Consider the following 19,001-nt stretch of genomic DNA (forward strand, 5'->3'; position numbering starts at 1 on the left):
CAATTTCTTTAAAAATGGGTCTAAATGATTCTAGTAATACTCTGGCCCTCTGTATCATGTCTATTATTATAGTCTGTCTTCATTCCATACACAGTCCTTTTTTGTACTCCTAAGGAATTCTCTTTTTCTCTAAGAATATCTCCAGTGACAATACACAACATTCAAAGTTTGTCCCCAAGATAGTCCATTACCTTAAGCTTACTCCCATCCAGCTGAAGGAGATGCTCTCCATTAATGTTTTGGGCGGTGAATTCAGAAACATACTGTTCAAAGTTGAGGCTCATTAACCAGTGGGAAACTTGCTGTATGCTCCATTCCTGGACAGCACGATTCTGACACTGACTGTGTTTAGGAGACTGTCCATCATCAAGGATCTGTGACAAAAATATGATGCATATAATTAAAAGGGCAAAACTGACTAGTAATGGCTTATTGCTGCACATACTTGCAACACTACAGTAGAGGTATTTGTATTATCTTCATTACAACACTTCAGTAGTGATACACCAATATATTACAACAGTATCTACCCAGATATCACATAGTGCAACAGAAATAGCTTGGTAATTTTAGTTTTCTGTATGCAGGCACAAGAAAGAGGAAGTCACAGACAATGACTGACTAGGGCTAGGCGGCACAACTCACAATGGGAAGATTCTCATCCCCTCTCCAGGTTTTAATCTTTTAACATGTCTTTGGACAGAATGTTTTTAAGGATATACTGGAATGTTGTGGTCTACCTTAAAGGAGCATTACAGTATGTTTGGAAAGTTTAAAATATGAAATTCAAAAAATTCCTTAAAAAAACCACTCCAAAATTCAAGATGATGATAATAAATAGCCAAAGTTATTGTCTATGGAAGACTATGAGACGACACATAGTCCCAGTACAGAACAGACAGTAAGCCATATCCTTGGCCCCTGAGTTGGCTGCTCTGTGCTGTGTGAAGGAAACAGCAGGAAAGCTGTGCTAAAGGAGACAGCTGGGGATTCCTGGGTGATGTGAAGCCGGCATAGCTCCTCCCCCCTGTGCCGCATGTGGGGTATGCTGGTGTTGAGCTGGAACACATGATGCTCTGATCAATCCTTGATCAGTGAAGCAGTTGCTATGGGACCGCTGCAGTTGGCGTAATTTAGAACAGTCTTTAGGCTGGTTTAAATTGCACTGGGGGCTGACTCAGCCCCCAGCAGGCCCCTGGATCAAGGATGGGGAAAGATGGCATAAACCCTAAACCCTAAGCTTTTGCCTACTCTGCACCAAGCATGAGCTCAGCACAGCGGAGGATCCAGTCCAGTGTACTTGTTCTGGAATCCAGCCCCGACAAAACACCTCAATAAACCACAAGGAATGTAATTTGCTATAAGCCCGAAAACTGCAGCAGGAAGGGTGAGGGTGACACCTGTGGGCTTGTGTTTGTGCTTTAACAGGGAGATTTGCTGCACAACAGAATAAGATCAAAAATGCAAATCTGCAAATGAGATGACAAATTGCCACGCCACGGTCACACAGTCCACCACAAAGAGCTCACTAGTATCTCACCTCATCATCAATCATATCCAGGCTCTGAGTGAGGGAGCAACAAAGAAATGGGAAAGAAAAGCATTATAGAAACAAAATACAGAACATGTAATAGCGTGCGAGAGAGTTCAGGCAAGGGCAGCACCGCGATTTGCAAACATCCGGTTATTGAAAAACAGAGTGCTGTTAAAACTATTTCCAAACCCAGAAAGGTTATGCTAAAAGCTTAACTACAACGCACACAATTTTCTAGTTAGGGCCTGTCCTGATCCTGCACCACTGGTCAATGGGAGCTTTGCCAATGACTACAACGGAAGCAGCAAAGACCCTCAATTTCTGGGGTATGAAGTGGAATAAGAATGTGTGTTCCTCCTCTCCCCTTGCTTATCATTCTTTTGCCTCACAAGTGGTTATGTCGTCTCCAGCAGGGAGGTCTGTGGGAGAGGTTCCTGGCAGTGCCAGTAATAACCCCAGATCTGTAGCAGTCAGCAGTGAATGGCTAAAGACTCATCCAAGCAGCATCCCCTACAACAAGGGCTGGGTAGGTATCCTCTGCAGCACTCACTGGACACACTGACTGATTCAGAAACTGCTATTTAGTATGCAGCAGAGAACAGAGAGACCATTATTTTATTTTATTTTTATAGGCCTGTTTATATTGGATATTGCAGAGACAGCAAAGTATTAGGAGAGAGGGCTTAAAAAGAAAAATGGAAGCATTTTCAAACTTATCATTTGGCGTACTGGATACAGAGTATTATCTACACTAAGATACATAGCACAATAAGAATTATGTGAAATAATAAGAAAGCAAAAATATTTAATAATGTAGGTTTTAGTGAAATGTACTGTCAAAAATAGAAAGATCATGTAGAATGAATGAGCCTAAATGAACAGATCTTTACAGTTTGCTATTCTCACATAGACCACTGCCCAGCAGTCTACTGTGGGCATAGAAAACATCTACTCTTAAACAGCAGCAATATTCCTACCATATTAAGTTGCGTCTATAGGACTTCTAGCCTCGTAGACTTAAATTTTGACAACTGTGGCGGTATGTAACAGTCAGCTCCTTTTAAACACATGCAGAGCAGGCATTAATATTAATCAGTAGTAATATATTAATAACAAACATAAGTGCCCTAAAATAATAGAAACAGATGTTTCAGAATTAAGCTCTCTAGAGCAAATTCTGGCATGTATCTCACATAAGAAAATATGGAGTTCACCATAACATTTACCGTGGATTACAGGTTCTGTGTTTATAAAAAGATAAAGATGCTCCTCTGCACCTCATCTGGGTTCACATGAGACCGAGACACGATCTGCTGCTCAGTGAGTCAGCAGTCCCCATCCTCCGCTAGTGTAAGTAACTGTAGCTCCGCAGAGGAGCTGGCCCAGTGCCGTTAGCAAGCTCGGTTTAGGACCCCATTTTCAAAACATAGCTTCTGTTTGTGACATGTAATTTTGGCACCCAATCCAATGGGCACAATTTTTGCACACTAGCACAAAAACAAAACAAGACAAACCTCTGGTCAAAAAACAGCACAGAATTTAGGTCAACTCTACTGTGCCTGCACAAACCAAGCACAAACTGAATGCAAGTGTGCATGATATAAAGTTTACATATTATAGACATGTGTAATAATGTGCAAAAACTGCACAGATGGGTGATTTTTTACTCATCACACACACGGAGGTTGGGTGGAGGCACCGCTGAAGTTTTGTCCTTAAAATTCAATCATAAATGGCTTCACCAGCTGGTCTGCCTATACCAGACCTCTACACCCGAGCTAGCCCACACTCCATATTCCCTCAAAGGCATCCCAGTTATATTTATTTTAACAAATGACATTAACAAACTGTGTATACTGGTCCCTTTGCATGTACTTAAATGTAAATATAGGAAAAATATACAGAAATGAAATGGTGGCAAAGGCATGGGATTTGGAGCAGAGCCCGGAGCTGGAATGCGGAGCAGCTCCGGAGCAGTGGAGCTGCAGGTTTTTGCCTAGAGCTAGAGCGGAGCCAGAGCACAGCTCCAATGCCCTGTTAGGAATCCAATCTTATTTTGTTATTTCCCTATTTTATTTCCTATATATACTGAAGTATGAAAAATACTGTAATAAAAGGCAAACCAGGAATCATATTATTCTTTTCCAATGAAGTTTTCTAGAAAAACTATCATCTGAATACTTATTAAGAAAAATCCTATTGGAGAAAGAAATTAACTCTTGCCCATTGTAAGAATGACAGAGACATACCTCATCTGATGATAATGCTAAGGAATGAGAGAAACCAGGGGTTTTCGGTTCTGCTCCTAAACCACTCAGATCAGCTGAGCTTGTGCTGCTGGGACTGAAGTCATCAGTGAATGTGAAATTCTGAGGACAAAAAGATGGGTCAAAGTCAACATAAGATCTTATACACACATCTTGTAGGAGACTTGCTTTTTCCCTCCAGGCTGGCATAGTTCAGGAGTGATTTCAATAATTTATTGAACCAATTATTATAAGGACGCCCAATCTTTATTACTGTTAATGATTTGTGAAATAATATGTGATATGTCTATTACTGTGGTATTAGAGAGACCAACACAGCTACAAAAACAGTGCAAACAACATATTACTGTGGTATGTACTTAAGAGACATTTTTGCCAGGTTAGTGTCTTAGTAACAAAGATGTCTGAGAGCAATTTCCAGGCTTCCACTTAGAGATGACACTCCCTGCCCCTTCTGAGGCTGCCAACTTCACTGCTTCTCATGGCTGATCAATAGCATTTGCAGTCTTCCAGAATGCCTGCCCTCCACACATTTGGGACAAACACAGCACATGCAGTTACACAATGGGTAGGAGAAAGGGTGGATTATGAGGGAGAAATGAAAGTCACTATTGAAAAGGCAAGAAAATCATCCTGTGAATCCATTTTGGATTGGGCCCTAAATAAACTCTTTGCCTAAACCTTTAGATAAGACAGAAGGTAAAGGAGACCTTCTGATGTTAGGTGCTGCTATTCACTGCAACAGTAACCACAAAATAGACATTTTCCTTAAAAATGAAATGACAAATATTATACTGTATAGCAAGGATGAGCAAAATATTACTCCATGATTCATATATATTCCTAGAAATTCATAAAAATCACCATTGGGGAACACAACAATTGGCAACAGATCTGCATTAGAGTTTGGAAAACAGTTCAATTTCAAAACAACAAAAATTAAGAAATTCCTGACGCGCCTGAGGGTCAATAAAAAACAAACAGATCCAGGCTCCACATCCTTGGTGTTAAAATCCAGAGACGAACGTGCAATAATGTAAAAAGTGTAAGTCAGTGCAAAGAAACAAACAACAAAAATACCCACACGTTTTTCAACTAGCTTGTTTAAAAAAATATGAAGAATATCAAGCCTTGACCTCCCCTTTTCTGCTGGAAGTCCCTCTGGAGAACTAGTGGGATAATGACATCACATGAAAGTTGGGTACACCCAACTATACTCTTTATCCCTTTGAAAATCCCCCTCCACACACACACACCCTGTGTCACTTTTATGTGCCCTATTTTTGCTTAATCCATAACAGGTAATTTCTCTCCGCATAATGGTAAGATTTTGTTTCCAGTCAGAGTTCTGCAATCTTGTAGGATCCTTTGTAGGCCCTAAGGAATGGTAAATGCCCTTGAAAACTTCGAAAATTGCTACTGCATATGTGAAAAATGAATGTCACTTGGAGTCTCACTCCTGAAAAGGAGGGTCAGAACCACTTCAGTTTCCTTTCCAGCCCAATATAAATAGTGATGTGCACAGGCTCTAACAAGGTATATTCTGCTAGAGAAATATTTCCCACAGATGAAAACAGATTAAACAACACAGGAAAGTTATGTACAATACATTTTAGGGCTATCATGCTGAAAGCTTTCGTGCACATAGAAAGGAATCACAGAAATATTTTAAATAATTCATGTTTTTAACTTCAAATATTTTCAGAAATGGAATTAAATCTGATATCCAACATGTGCAAAAGGCAGATTTGAAATTGTGGAAAAAAGGCAAATAACTAACAGTGAAGTTCGAAAGTGATCTCTTCCACCAACAAAAGCTGGTCCAATAGAAGCTATTACCTCACCCACCTTGTCTCTCTAATATCCTGGGACCGACAGGGTACAACAACACTGCAAACAGTGTACATTATTGACATTTCTTAGTTTGCAAACATCTCACTTTGAGAGGTTAAACGGCGTTAGATATTCCCTCCCCTTGACAATCAGTCCTGAAGAATGCAGTAAAATATCTGTAATTTAATACACAAATCTAGCATTTGTTCTGTGGATAAAAATGCTATTTTTCACTGGTGCCATTTGGTATGGTGCAGCACATCATACCTATCTTACTAGTAACATACATCGAAAGAGAGACGGAATAAAAAGGAATATACAATCTGGAATGGTAGTATTAAAAATGATGTGTTTTTACTGTACAATGAACACCATGCATTGTTTATTGCAGTATTACCACATTGGCTCTTTATTTCTCCTGAAGCATTGAGCTTCCCACATACTGGGAATACAGTAGTTTTTTGTTTTCTACCTTGGACTCTTTTTTAGCTGGACTTAGATTTTCAGAGGATGGTTCAGTTGAGCTGCTAGATGAAGGCAGGTTGCTGGAAGAATTGGATCCCCTGCCACTCTCTCCATACCATGTGAATGGTATGCTATAGGGGAGAGAGGAGGATCGCTCTGACATAGATGCATTGCTTGCTGAGCTCTCCAGCATCTCTCTAGTGGTCCTGTTTAAGAGAAAGGAGCCGGGATCTGTGTTAGGGTATAAAACTCAATAAACAAATTAATAATTATTTAAAATAACATAATTACAAAAAGAGTAATTACTTCTAAAAACATGGTTGAACACTAAAATAACTTGTAGGTATTGGCATTCTGAAAACATACCATTAGATAAAGGGAGAAAAGGGTAGTTTTTGAACTCAAGTTCTCTATAGGTAATATCACTATCCTGATATAAATTTTAAAGACTTTTCTATATTAAGTTTTTTTTAGGTAAGCCTAATCAAATGATGAGCTTGCCTTTTGCTAAAACAAAAATAGAATGAATGGAATGTCATCACTGAGGAAAAGCTAACAGTTATAAGAATAACAGGGTAAATTATTACCTATATTGTGTCCAAGTGTGTTAGGTGCTTTATGGACAAGCTATAAAGTCTTGGCCCCTGGCCCAAAGATTTTACATTCGAGAATCACTGAGGCTGCTGGGACCTAACTGAGGCCAGAATTTGGCTCATGAGTTTTGGCTATAATTTGAGATACCTTTTGAGCAGGATTTATGACAGCCTGTTTCAGAATTGAATGGTTCTATTGCTTTAAAATACATGTATTTAACTCTGCCCCCGGATCTCACTGCAAAAGTCTGTATTTAGTTGCACCAGCATAGGTGCTAGAACTTGGGGTGCAGGAGCACCCCCTGGCTTGAAGTGGTTTCCATCACAGAGAGGGCTTACAGTTTGGTTCAATAGCAATCAGCACTCCTACTATACAAATTGTTTCAGCACCCTTGGCCACCAATGTAAATCTGGCATAACTCCATTGGAATTAATGGAGTCCCCCTGAATTTTATAGTGGTGTCAGAGCAGGATTTTAGCCCTCTGTCTTTCTAATGCTTTTTATCTGTATATGGTGGGTATATTCGTAAGGCTGGGACACTTCAAAAGGCTCTTCTTTCATGCATACACATCGTTTTAGTTGGTTACCCTAACTTTAGAATAATACAATCTAGATCAAGAGGGCTTATTAGGGTTTCAGAGCAGGCACACGGAGCTAAGTATATTTTGTTGGGTGGAGACGTTTATTTGCTCTAATGAAATCTGGATGTAGTTATAATGATTGTACAAAACCTAGAGCCATATTTATTTTAAAATTTCAATTTCCAAATATCCCCATATATTAGCATGCTGCAGTATTTTTAAGAAGGGGAAGTAATACTTATCACTTCAAGCCTTCAAACTGATTTACAACCATTTACCTACTTATTAATCCTCAGCAGCTCTGTGAAGTAGGAAGTATTGCAACATTTTGCAGATAGAGAAACTGAGGTAATGAGAGGGTAAATGACCACCAAAGCAAGCTGGTGGTAGATGAGAACTGAACAGTGCCTAAGTGTTGTTTTTTCTGAGCGTACCATATCTCAAAGTACAGGCCATTAATACTAACTGAACTCTATTGCCAGCCCAGAGAAATGCTGGGCAAATGACCATGTACGTTTACAAAAACATGTAATGCAACTTCAGCTCGTAAAAAAAAGCAGCTTATTTAACTACAGTAAGCAGAAAATGATCAGCTGTTCTCCAGCTGGAGCAGACAAGCCTGATTGCTCTAGGCCAATGAGTAGCCACGTTTGGCATAAGGTCCACCCACAGCTGCAGAGCAGGAATCCCCCTCCCCAGTAAAGATGGCCATCCACACAGTGGAAGATCCATCAGACTCACTCCTGCTCCTCCCTTAAGCTTACCCCAGATCTTTCCTAAAATCTTGCTGTGCAGGGAAGAATAGAGGTGTTCTCTACATTGCTGGGCTTGATAACATGTAGGCTCATTCTGCTACATGGGCAGGAGAGCTCATGTTTCCCACCTGCATTGCAGAACTGAGGCAGTTCTGATTTATCTATGACCAGTGGTGGTCACAGAGGAGAGTACTATCAGTACAAATGCCAACAATGGCAAAATAGTGCATGAAGCATATATCTGACAAAATGATTAATTCTACATCAATCAGTCGCTCTAATGGGAACAAAGCATTATAATAGGATGTTGTCATGGGATCGGTCACTTGCGTTCAAAGAGCTTCTTCATCTTTGGATTCTAGGGAAAGCATCCTTCCCTAGAATCCAAAGATCTTGAGAAGCAAATTCTTTAGTATCAGAAGCAAAGGAAAGTACAAGCAGTCTTTAAAACGTTACACAGTGATAATAATGTTCCCGTTTACAGAGGCATAATGAGAGTTGTAAAAGCTCATGAATTTTGAGAGAGGCAATAACAATCTTTGCCTTCAACAACTGAATCCAAAAGCAGGCATATTCAGCAGTGAAAAATGAAAGGCTATTAGAAATGAATGATCAGGATTATATTTCACTATTTACTGATTCTCAGCCTGAATGCAGTTATTTTTTGTACATAATTCTACATTTGTAAGTTCAACTTTCATGATAAAGAGATTGCACTAAGGTATTTGTATTAGGTGAACTGAAAAAATATCTTTTCTTTTGTTTTTTTTACAGTGCAAATATTTGTAATAAAAAATAAATATAAAGTGAGCACTGTACACTCTGTATTCTGTGTTGTAATTGAAATCAATATATTTGAAAATGTAGAAAACATCCAAAAATATTTAAATAAACCGTATTATTTTGTTGTTTAACAGTACGATTAATCGTGATTCATTTTTTAATCGCTTGACAGCCCTAATATTTTATATAGGTATGTGTGTGTGAATTCTACTAATCTATGTGTGCCACTCCCATCGTTGTCAATGGGCGCATAGGCCTATCTTGGGCATTATGTGGCTCAATCTATTTTTAGAGTATGAGTACTTATTATTTTGCTGTTTGTTAAAATATTCTCCCATCAATGTCAGTTTCTCCTTAAAAACAACTGGCTATAACAGGGGTTCATGGAAGCTAATAAGAGCAGAATTTGGCCCCCGGGGTATAACTTTATTTTAGCAATACACACAGGAAAGGTGGACTATCAGTGGTTTCATCTCCTGGATAGCACAGTTTTGCCGAGGATTTTGGGATGAGACAGATAACATCTTTGTTGTTTTACCCATACCTGGTGCCACAGGCCACCCTAATGACTTCTCTCTCTTTCCATTTCTTGCCCTTGTGGGAACTCCTTCTCAAGGGAGCCCTATAACAAGATTAGAGACCATCAACAAATGTCATTTGAAACTTAGCTTTCCATTCCCTTCTAATAGTAATCTAGTTTTTAAATAAATAAATGCTTACCCAAGATCCACAAGCTTTCGCTTTATTTTTTCTGCCTGCCCCATAGTAGGGCTGGTTGCTCTTGATGATTGGGGACCTGTGTGACCACCTAGGATATCTTTATACATGAAAAAAATATACATTATTATTTTATCTGATAGTAAACAGTAACTCCAGAAGAGTTTGTGTACATGTGCATTTGTACATACATACACATTATATATCTATATAAATAGTGGGGCATGTCATTTAATTAGGTGCAGCTACAGAAATAACTTCCCTTCTTTGAGAAGAAGTGGTAAAAATGGTATAAGAAGTACCTCAATGAACTGCTTTGAAACTTGAGAGAAAGTACTGAGGGGAAAATGGGAGGTGGGGGGGACGACTTATTTGAACTGAGTTTTAATGTAATAATTTGTACTAAGGCAAGCCACACATAAGGCTAATAAGGAGAAATACGAAAAATGAGTCATTTTTAAACCCCTGGAGGATCTATCTAATCTCTATTTTTGCCAAGAACAAGCTTTTTTGGGAGTATACTTTACTGTCAAAGATGGCTGTTGAATATCAGTTCTGAAAGACTCCAGCAGCTTTGGAGAATTGGATAATTTTTATGACGGGAGTGCCAAGAGGTAATAAACTATTTTGTTTTCATGACTTGATCAAAGGAGACATTGTCATCTTGTAATCTAGTCAATTTGTAAAAATGAGTTTAAAATAGCTTCCATTTCTACACCTGCTCTGAGACCCTGTGGCAATCTCTGCCATTTTACAATCATATGTTTCCTCTCTCTGTCACTGTGATAACCCTAAAAAAACAAAAGGGGAAACAGATAACAGCCCCATACAGTCAAAACAGTAAAACTGACTATACAAAAGTGCTGAAAAATCCTTAAAGCAAACAAAATAAAACAGTTAAAAAATTTCAGACACAAATGTGGGTTTGACTGACCATGTTTAAGTGTTCCACAGGGAATGAAAGAAGATCAGTCATTCGTTTCCTTAGGTTTCTTCGTGTCTTTTACACTATAGTCTACCATCCTGATTCTGATCACATTTACATTGGTTCTACACTGGAACAACTCCATTGGCTTTCACTCCTGCTTTCACTGGGTAAATCAAGCCCTCAGAATTAAGAATAAATAAGCAAGCAAATGTAACCCATACCTGCTTGGTGTGGCAATCTGCTCCCTTCTAGTGGCAGCTAAACCAGCTCGACATTGATGAGACTGCTACAGCTTTGGCTAAGAGACATGTGTCTTTTAGCTCATGCAGTAGAGGCTCATGCGTTAAGATCCCAAGGTCCCAGGGTTTGATCCCGGCCAACGACGACCGGGGTCTGTTGACGTTATACAAGCAAAAAACAAAAACTATCACAAGCACAGCTTTGCCCTCTAAGTCCCCTAACCCTGCATGCTACCCATTCAAAGGGGCTTTTCAGAGGCACAGGGCTGCACTGGTATGAACAGCTTGCAGAATCACTAAGGGCTTCCTCAAAAATAGTTTGCTGCAGTGCAGCAACTAAGAAACAAATATTTTACACTAGAAATAACATTTTGGCATTTTTTGTTCATGAAATAAAAGCAATGCACAAGCGACCCATGAAGCATGATGTGGTAGGCCAAGAAATACAACACACTCTAAAAACAAGTTGTTTTCAGCAACCATGATTTATGTCTTATGTAAGGCATTCATGAAGATCTGACACCTGGCCTTATGCTGAAACAGAAAACAAGCATCAAATTTCCAAAAGGAGAGCCAAAGAATATACTCCTGGTGGAATTCTGTGCCACTGTGCATGTGCAGAATTCACGTCCCCTGAAGATTTTTGTCTCTGCAGAAAATAGATTCTGGACAGGTGCTGCAGTTACACCTTTTGCCCACCAGAGGCTGCTGTGGCACCAGATCAGAGGGCAGGAAGCTGTGGATAGGGAGAAGAAGAGGCTGCTTTCCTCACAGCACCCTGCCCACGAGACCAGGGGAGGGGAGGGGAGACAGGATATGGAGAGATGGACAGTGGGGGGGCACATGGGGGGTTCATAAGCAGGGTTGCCAACTTCCTAATCGCACAAAGCCGAACACCCTTACTCGCCTCTTCCCCGAGGCCCCAACCCTGTCCTGCCCCTTCTCCGTTCACTCCATCTCCCTCCCCCAATCACAGGCTCTCCCCTACCCTCACTCACTTTCACCAGGCTGGGGCAAGAGGTTGGAGTGTGGGTGAGGATCAGAGCTCCAGGATGGGGCTTGGGTGCAGGAGGGGGTGCAGGCTCTGGGGTGGGGCTGGAGATGAGGGGTTTGGGGTACAGGAGGGGGCTCTGGGCTGGGGCAGAGGGTTGGGGGGTGAGGGCTCTAGGAGGGAATTAGGGTATGGGAAAGGGTTCCGATTTTGGGGCAGGGGGTTGAGGGGCAGGGGAGGGTTTGGGGTGCAGGCTGCGGCCGGGTGGCGCTTACCTCAGGCGGCTCCCAGTCCACGGCACAGTGGGTCTATGGCAGGCTCCCTGCCTGCCCTGGCTCTGCGCAGCTCCCAGAAGTGGATGGCATGTCCCTACGGCCCCTAGGTGGAGGGGCCGGGGCCCTCTATGCGCTGTCCACAGGCACTGCCCCCACAGCTCCCATTGGCCACAGTTCCCAGCCAATAGGCACTGTGGACCCGGCGTTTGGGGGGTGGTGGTGCCACGCATGGAGCCCCCTGGCCGCCCCTGTACCTAGGGGCCACAGGGACGTGGTGGCTGCTTCTGGGAGCTGCACAGAGCCTGCCTTAGCCCCGCTGACCAGACTTGCAGTGGCCTGGTCAGCAGAGCTGCCAGGATCCCTTTTCGTTCCAGTCGAAAACTGGAAACATGGAAACCCTATTCAGAAGGGCTAGTGGGAGGGATGACAAACTGGGGGAGGGACACAGGAGCTAGTGGCGTGACAGCACTGAGCCAGGGGCTGTTAAGTGGGGGTGCAGGCCAAACGGGAATGGGGGTTCAGGGACACATGGAGATAAGGTGGCCGAGTGGGAGTATGGCCAACATGGGAAAAGAGGAGTGGCTGAATGGAGGTGCAGGGACATGGGGACGGAGGGGAGGAGTGGTATCTGAGTGAGGGTGCAGGGATATATGGGGATGGGGCAGGGATGTGCAGGGACACCCAGGGACAGGAGCAGATGTGCCTGACTGAATGGGAGAGGCTAGGAGTAAGCCAGGGTCTGCATGGGGGAGGGTCTCCTCCCCCCCAAAAAAAGTTCCATACTTCTCCCACCCACACCCAATAACCCTCCCAGTTCACTCCCAGGCTCCTTGCCAGCAATTATTTCCCTCTCTCTCAGTTCTTCCATTACCCCGACCCCCTGAAACCTTTCCACTGCTTCTGAGGGGTGTGGGAAATACAGTTCTGTATTGTAGTTTAAATGAATATGACTCAAAGTTCTGTATTAATACGCCTAGTAAGGAATCTATTTGTCAAAAAACATTTCCTGCATCTTTTTTGTTGTCTATATTGTTACAGACATACTTGCTAACAGGTATTTTGAAATAAATTACGAAAATAATTGAAACTAGCCTGATTATATTGTTATTTTGACAAATAAAATACGCAGAATTTTAAAATATTGGGAACGGAATTTTTAATTTTTTGGAGCAGAGTTCTCCCAGGAATAAAAGTGGTAGTACACAAAGTGGCAAAACACATGCAGAACTCTCTTGAGCAGCAATCCATCCTACAACAAAGGCTGATGAGACTACTATGCAATTTTTACCCCAGTGTACAGAAAGTATATTGTCTTAAGTTGTCTCTTTTGTCTTTATTGTGTATTCTTGTCATTTAACAGTTTTAAAACTTTTCAGATTCTCAGTGAAAAGATTGTGTTGTGTTTTCTTTAGCATTAGGAATTCCCAGACTACTCCCCTTATTTTATCACTGTTATTTAAAATCAGAATAAAATTGAACTGAATGAATCTACAATGTGTGTTGGGTTTGTGACAGGCACACAGGAAAGTGATAGAGTGAAAACACCAAAACACCAGCTACAAAACAAGATCAAATCCAGGTTGATATTCAGCATTCACTTTGGTTTGAAATTGTGTCCCGATTTTTAAATGTTTGTGCTATGTACAGAGAAGCCCAGTTTGTGCATTAGAATATCATCTATATCCATAACTCAAAGCAGAGAAACAAGCTGTGACAGAGGTTTTTTGTACATTTTCATTATTATAACAAAGAGCTTTGAGGATCTACCATGAAGAGAAGACAATGAAAAAAGAACAAGAGGAAGAAGAACAGAGCTGAAACAATTGGGGAGACGAACACTACAAAAGTGGTGAAACACATTTCATTTTTTTTTAAATAAAATGTTACTAACAACTGAAAAACAAACACGGCTCTTCTGGATTATATATGTTTTGGGGCCAGTCCTGTGAAACCTTATTTATTTCCATGGGACTCAATGAGACTATTTTGGTGAGTTAGGATCTGCAGATAAGGATTTACACTGGTAATAAATTAATTCTAGATTTTAGAAGGAACTGGTCTTTTGCTAATTTAGAGTATAAAAGAAATAGCCCCTTTTCACTCCATCACATTTGTGGAGCTTCCCTACCTGCCTCCGTTACCCTGACTTTCAATCTTGCTGCCTGGTCACCTTCTGAAAGTATTGCCCCCACAACAGATACAGTAAGGGCCTTGACACAGTTCTATCGATCTGGCACAATTTATTCTGTCAGTGCTTTCTGTGTATACTGAAAACGTGTCTCTTTCTGAGAAAATTAGATGTTTCAGAATAGTCTGCACTGGCACATTTTAACAACTTTCCACGTTATCCCTGCCAAAACTACCTGCCCTCCTCCTTGATAATAGGTTCATGAGGGCCTTGCATTCTGAAACTGTGAAATGGACAGCCTTCTGAATGGAGTACAGAAATGAACTGCCTACTTGTGCCATTGTCTGGCTGTCCCTAGCATCATGCAAGAGATATTATAAACTAACTAGTTTGCATATAAACAAATTGACTGAAAAGGATTAGATTGCATTCCATTATCTCCTAGTAAAATGTGCATGCCTGGATCATAATGCTGGAAGAACATAAGACTGGACACAATGGTCCATCTAGCCCAGTATTCTGTTTTCGGACAGTGGCTGATGCTAGATGCTTCAGAGGGAATGAACAGAATAGGGCAATTATCCAGTGATCCATCCACCGTTGTCCAGTCTCAGCATCTGGCAGTCAGAGGTTTAGGGACATCCAGAGAATGGGGTTGCATCCCTGACCATCTTGGCTAATAGACATTGATGGTCCTTTCCTCCATGAACTTATCTAACACTTTTTTGAACCCAGTTATATTTTTGTCCTTCACAACATCGCCTGGCAACAAGTTCCACAGGTTGACTGTGTGTTGTATGAAGAAATACTTCCTTTTGTTTTAAACCTACTGCCTATTAATTTAATCAGTTGGCCCCCTAGTACTTGTGTTACGTGAAGGGGCAAACAGCACTTCCTTATTCACTTCCTTGACACTATTCATGATTTTATAGGCCGCTATCATAACCTCCCTTAGTCGTCTCTTTTCCAAGCTGAACAGTTTGAGTCTTTTTAATCTCTCCTCCTATGGAATCATTCCATACCCCTAAACATTACCATTTTTAATACCTTTTCCAATTCTAATATATATTTTTTGAGATGGGGAGACCAGAACTGCACACAGTATTCAAGGTATGGGCATACCATGGATTTATATAGTGGTATTATAATATTTACTGTCTGATTATCTAACGCTTTCCTAACGGTTCCTAACATTCTGTTAGCTTTTTTGACCACCACTACACATTGAGCGGATGTTTTCAGAGAACTATCCACAATGATCCAAGATCTCTTTCTTGAGCGGTAACAGCTAATTTAGACCCCATCGTTTTGTATACATTGTTGGAATGATATTTTCCTATATGTATTACTTTTCATTTATCAATATTGAATTTCATCTGTCATTTTGTGTCCTAGCCACCCAGTTTTGTGAGATTGCTTTGTAGCTCTTTGCAGTCAGCTTTGGACTAAACTACCTTGAGTAATTTTGTATTGTTTGCAAACTTTGCCGCCTCACTGTTAACCTCTTTTTCCAGATCATTTACAAATATGTTGAACAGCACTGGTCCCAGAACAGATGCTTGGGGGACACCACTATTTACCTCTCTCCATTCTGAAAACTATTTATTCCTGTCCTTTGTTTCCTGTCTTTTAACCAGTTACTCATCCATGAGAGGACCTTCCCTCTTATCTCATATCTACTTACTTTGCTTAAGAGCTTTTGGTGAGGGATCTTGTCAAAGGCTTTCTGAAAGTTCAAGTATACTATGTTCACTGGATCACCTTTGTCCATATGTTTGCTGACCCCCTCAAAAAATTCTACGACATTGGTGAGGTATGATTTCCCTTTACAAAAGCCATGTTCACTCTTTCGTACTAAATCATGTTAATCTATGTGTCTGATAATTCTGTTTTTTACTATATTCCAACCAATTTGCCTGGTACTGAAATTAGGCTTACCAGCCTGTTATTGCCAGGACTGATTCTGGAATCGTTAAAAAAAATCCACGTTACATTAGCTCACCTCTAGTCATCTGGTGCAGAGGCGGATTTAAGTGGGTTACACACCACAGATAATAGTTCTCCAAATTCATATTTGTGTTCCTTCAGAACTTGTCACTAACTAGAATGCTACACAATATCCATACAGGTGTTTTATTAAACCAGTTATACACAAAAAATATATTTTTATAACATTAGATGAAAAACTATTAATATATTAGTTGTGTCTGACGAAGTGGGTACTCAGCCACAAAAGCTTATGCTCCAATACATCTGTTAGTCTATAAGGTGCCATAGGACTCTTTGTCGCTTTTTACAGATCCAGACTAACACGGCTACTAATATATTATTTGCTAATGATCAAACAATACTTTCATAGATTTAATAGATTTTAAGGCCAAAGGAAACCAATATGATAATTTAATCTGACCTTGTGAATAACATCCTGCACATTTTCAAATATCAAAAGACTACATGTTGGTCCAGGAAAATTAAGATTTCAATTTGTATATTTCCTTTATTGTTATAATTTGGGATGTTATTTCTCTGATAGCACAGTAGCAGAGAAATCTAAGCCAATTAAATAGTTATACATCTCTACCGCAATATAATGCGACCTGATATAACACAAATTCGGCTATATCGCAGTAAAGCAGTGCTCCGGGGGGGGGGGGGGGGGGGCTGCACACTCCGGCAGATCAAAGCAAGTTTGATATAATGTGGTTTCACCTATAACGCAGCAAGATTTTTTGGCTCCCGAGGACAGTGTTATATCGAGGTAGAGATGTACTACATTTTTCCTTGGTGGTAAAGGAGATATTTCTAAAAATACTGGGGCAAGTTTTCTGTGCTCATGATTCTATTTAAGTTATTGGAGATGTGCCGTTCACATCAGTGGTGTAATTGGCCCCTATGACTGAATGTCTCCTTGATAATCTGTTTTGATCATGTTGTTTGGCTTTTTAGTATTTTGTTTAATTTTTCTAATGTTTTAATCTTACTTTAACTGGGTATTGGTTGGCTGGTTTTTTAGTGCCTAGTAATTTTGAAGGGGGCTGCTTTGTAAACAAAAGCCCAGATTTTCAGCTACAGCCAAGCAGTACACAGTGTAATTCAGGGAAAGCAGTACTCTAACTCACATCCACAGCTAACAGCACCAAGGAGCTGATAGCGACGTCCAGGCCTAGCTCTTCCCAAAACCACACTTCCTACGCCAGCAGCAGTAGGGTAGGAGAAGTAACTTTACAGCACCAGAGGATCCGTCAGTAACCACATCTGCTGTCTTTAGAGTTGGGATGCTGATATTGCTGTAAAAAATGGTCACACCCCAAGAGAGAATCTAAGCTAGAACTATTCTAAAAAACTAAGGGTAGGTCTACACTTACCTGCCGGGTCGACGCGTAGAGTTCGACTTCTCGGAGTTCGAACTATCGCATCTAATCTAGACGCGACAGTTTGAACTCCGAACGCGCTCCCGTCGACTCTGGAACTCCACCACCGCGAACGGCGGTGGCGGAGTCGACGGGGGAGCCGCGGACTTCGATCCCGCGGCGTCTGGACGGGTGAGTAGTTCGAACTAAGGTAGTTCGAGTTCAGCTACGCTATTCCCGTAGCTGAACTTGCGTACCTTAGTTCGACGCCCCTCCCCCCCCCCCCCAGTGTAGACCAGGCCAAAGAAACTTTAAAATAATTTTGGAATGTAATCTCTCTCATTATGTTGTAACTGTTTAGAGCTATGGCTTTCCATAACACTTCAGACAAATACTTGAAAGGTGCCATGTTCATTAACCAGAGAATATAGAACTTTGCAATATTACAGGGTTAGTCATTAGCCACTTACATACACAGGAGTGTGCATGCACCCGTGACTACTCTCAGTCTTTAAAACAAAACCAGCTCAACCCACACCACAAACACAACAAGAGAATCTACTGTGTTTAGTTACTGGCCCATTTCCTGTACAATAAGAATTTTTAAGACTAGTTAATAATCAATTAAATGCTATTATAAAGCAGTCACTGGAACACTGGCTGACAAACACTTGAGGATATCGCTGTACTGGAGAACATATTAAATGCAAATGTTTCTGTCTGAAACTAACTTGTTCTACTTTGATTTTAACATACCGGTACTCATTGTACTCTGGTTACCCACAGAACACTGGGCTCTTCATATAATGTTCATAGTGGGAAAAGCATATCACCTCTGTATCAATTAAAATATAGATTAGTTCCAGGACCTACAATGGGGGAGGGGGCACTGAGTGGGCTTCAAATCCCCTTCTTACAATTAATGATATCATTAAACACATATAAAAAGACAATAGTGAGGAATGAAGGAGGGTTTACCATGCAAGGGTATATTCCACTAGATTTTGAGATCTAAAACCATCAGTTTCAGCCAAGTTCTCATCAAATGCAATTTTCACTGCGGTCATGCAGCACTTATGGTTTCACCAATGAACACATTTACACAGAACTACAGTTTTTTTTATCAGTCGACACATTGCACTCAAGCTTTGAATTTTACTCCAATGTATTAGCTATCCCACAGTTAGAGTACCATACACAGGGATATATAATAGGAATTTCTGGTGTCAAGGTCAGAATGATGATATTAGCGTTCACCTTTTCCAAACCCAGTATCTTGGTAAGAATCTGTTGGAGAGGGCCTTATTGTCTATCATATTATGATGGGGAAAAACTTGACTCCTAATAAAACAATGGCAAAATTTTTCAGCAGATCAACAAAACCAGAGTAAGTATTTATTTTTAGTTAATTTAATTCAGTGAGCGTCTTTTATGAAGATGTTAAAGGTCCCGACATAAGTCCTTATTGGACAGAATTCCCACTGACATTAATGCTAGTTTTGCTTCACTAATGATTAAGGAATGCCCAGATCTAAGTAAAGAGAGACATTATACGTTCAAA

The 19,001-nt window shown here is 40.7% G+C and overlaps 1 protein-coding gene across 9 annotated transcripts in view; it reads right to left on the minus strand.

Annotated features, from left to right (window-relative positions):
- PPP1R9A (protein phosphatase 1 regulatory subunit 9A) overlaps positions 1 to 19,001 on the minus strand; it is a 254,557-nt gene that overhangs the window by 3,624 nt on the left and 231,932 nt on the right. For 7 of the 9 annotated variants that reach the window (XM_045004337.1, XM_045004336.1, XM_045004335.1 and 4 more), the window contains 5 exons: positions 9,533 to 9,629; positions 9,357 to 9,434; positions 6,107 to 6,305; positions 3,784 to 3,903; positions 192 to 374 (listed from right to left, as the gene is read on the minus strand). In XM_045004337.1, the coding sequence (XP_044860272.1) occupies positions 192 to 374; positions 3,784 to 3,903; positions 6,107 to 6,305; positions 9,357 to 9,434; positions 9,533 to 9,629 (677 nt within the window). The remainder of the gene's footprint in view (positions 1 to 191; positions 375 to 3,783; positions 3,904 to 6,106; positions 6,306 to 9,356; positions 9,435 to 9,532; positions 9,630 to 19,001) is intronic. The other 2 variants (XM_045004340.1, XM_045004338.1) reach the window with 1 other exon arrangement.

This window comes from Mauremys mutica, chromosome 2 (assembly GCF_020497125.1).
Source record: "Mauremys mutica isolate MM-2020 ecotype Southern chromosome 2, ASM2049712v1, whole genome shotgun sequence".
Classification (NCBI taxonomy): domain Eukaryota; kingdom Metazoa; phylum Chordata; order Testudines; family Geoemydidae; genus Mauremys; species Mauremys mutica.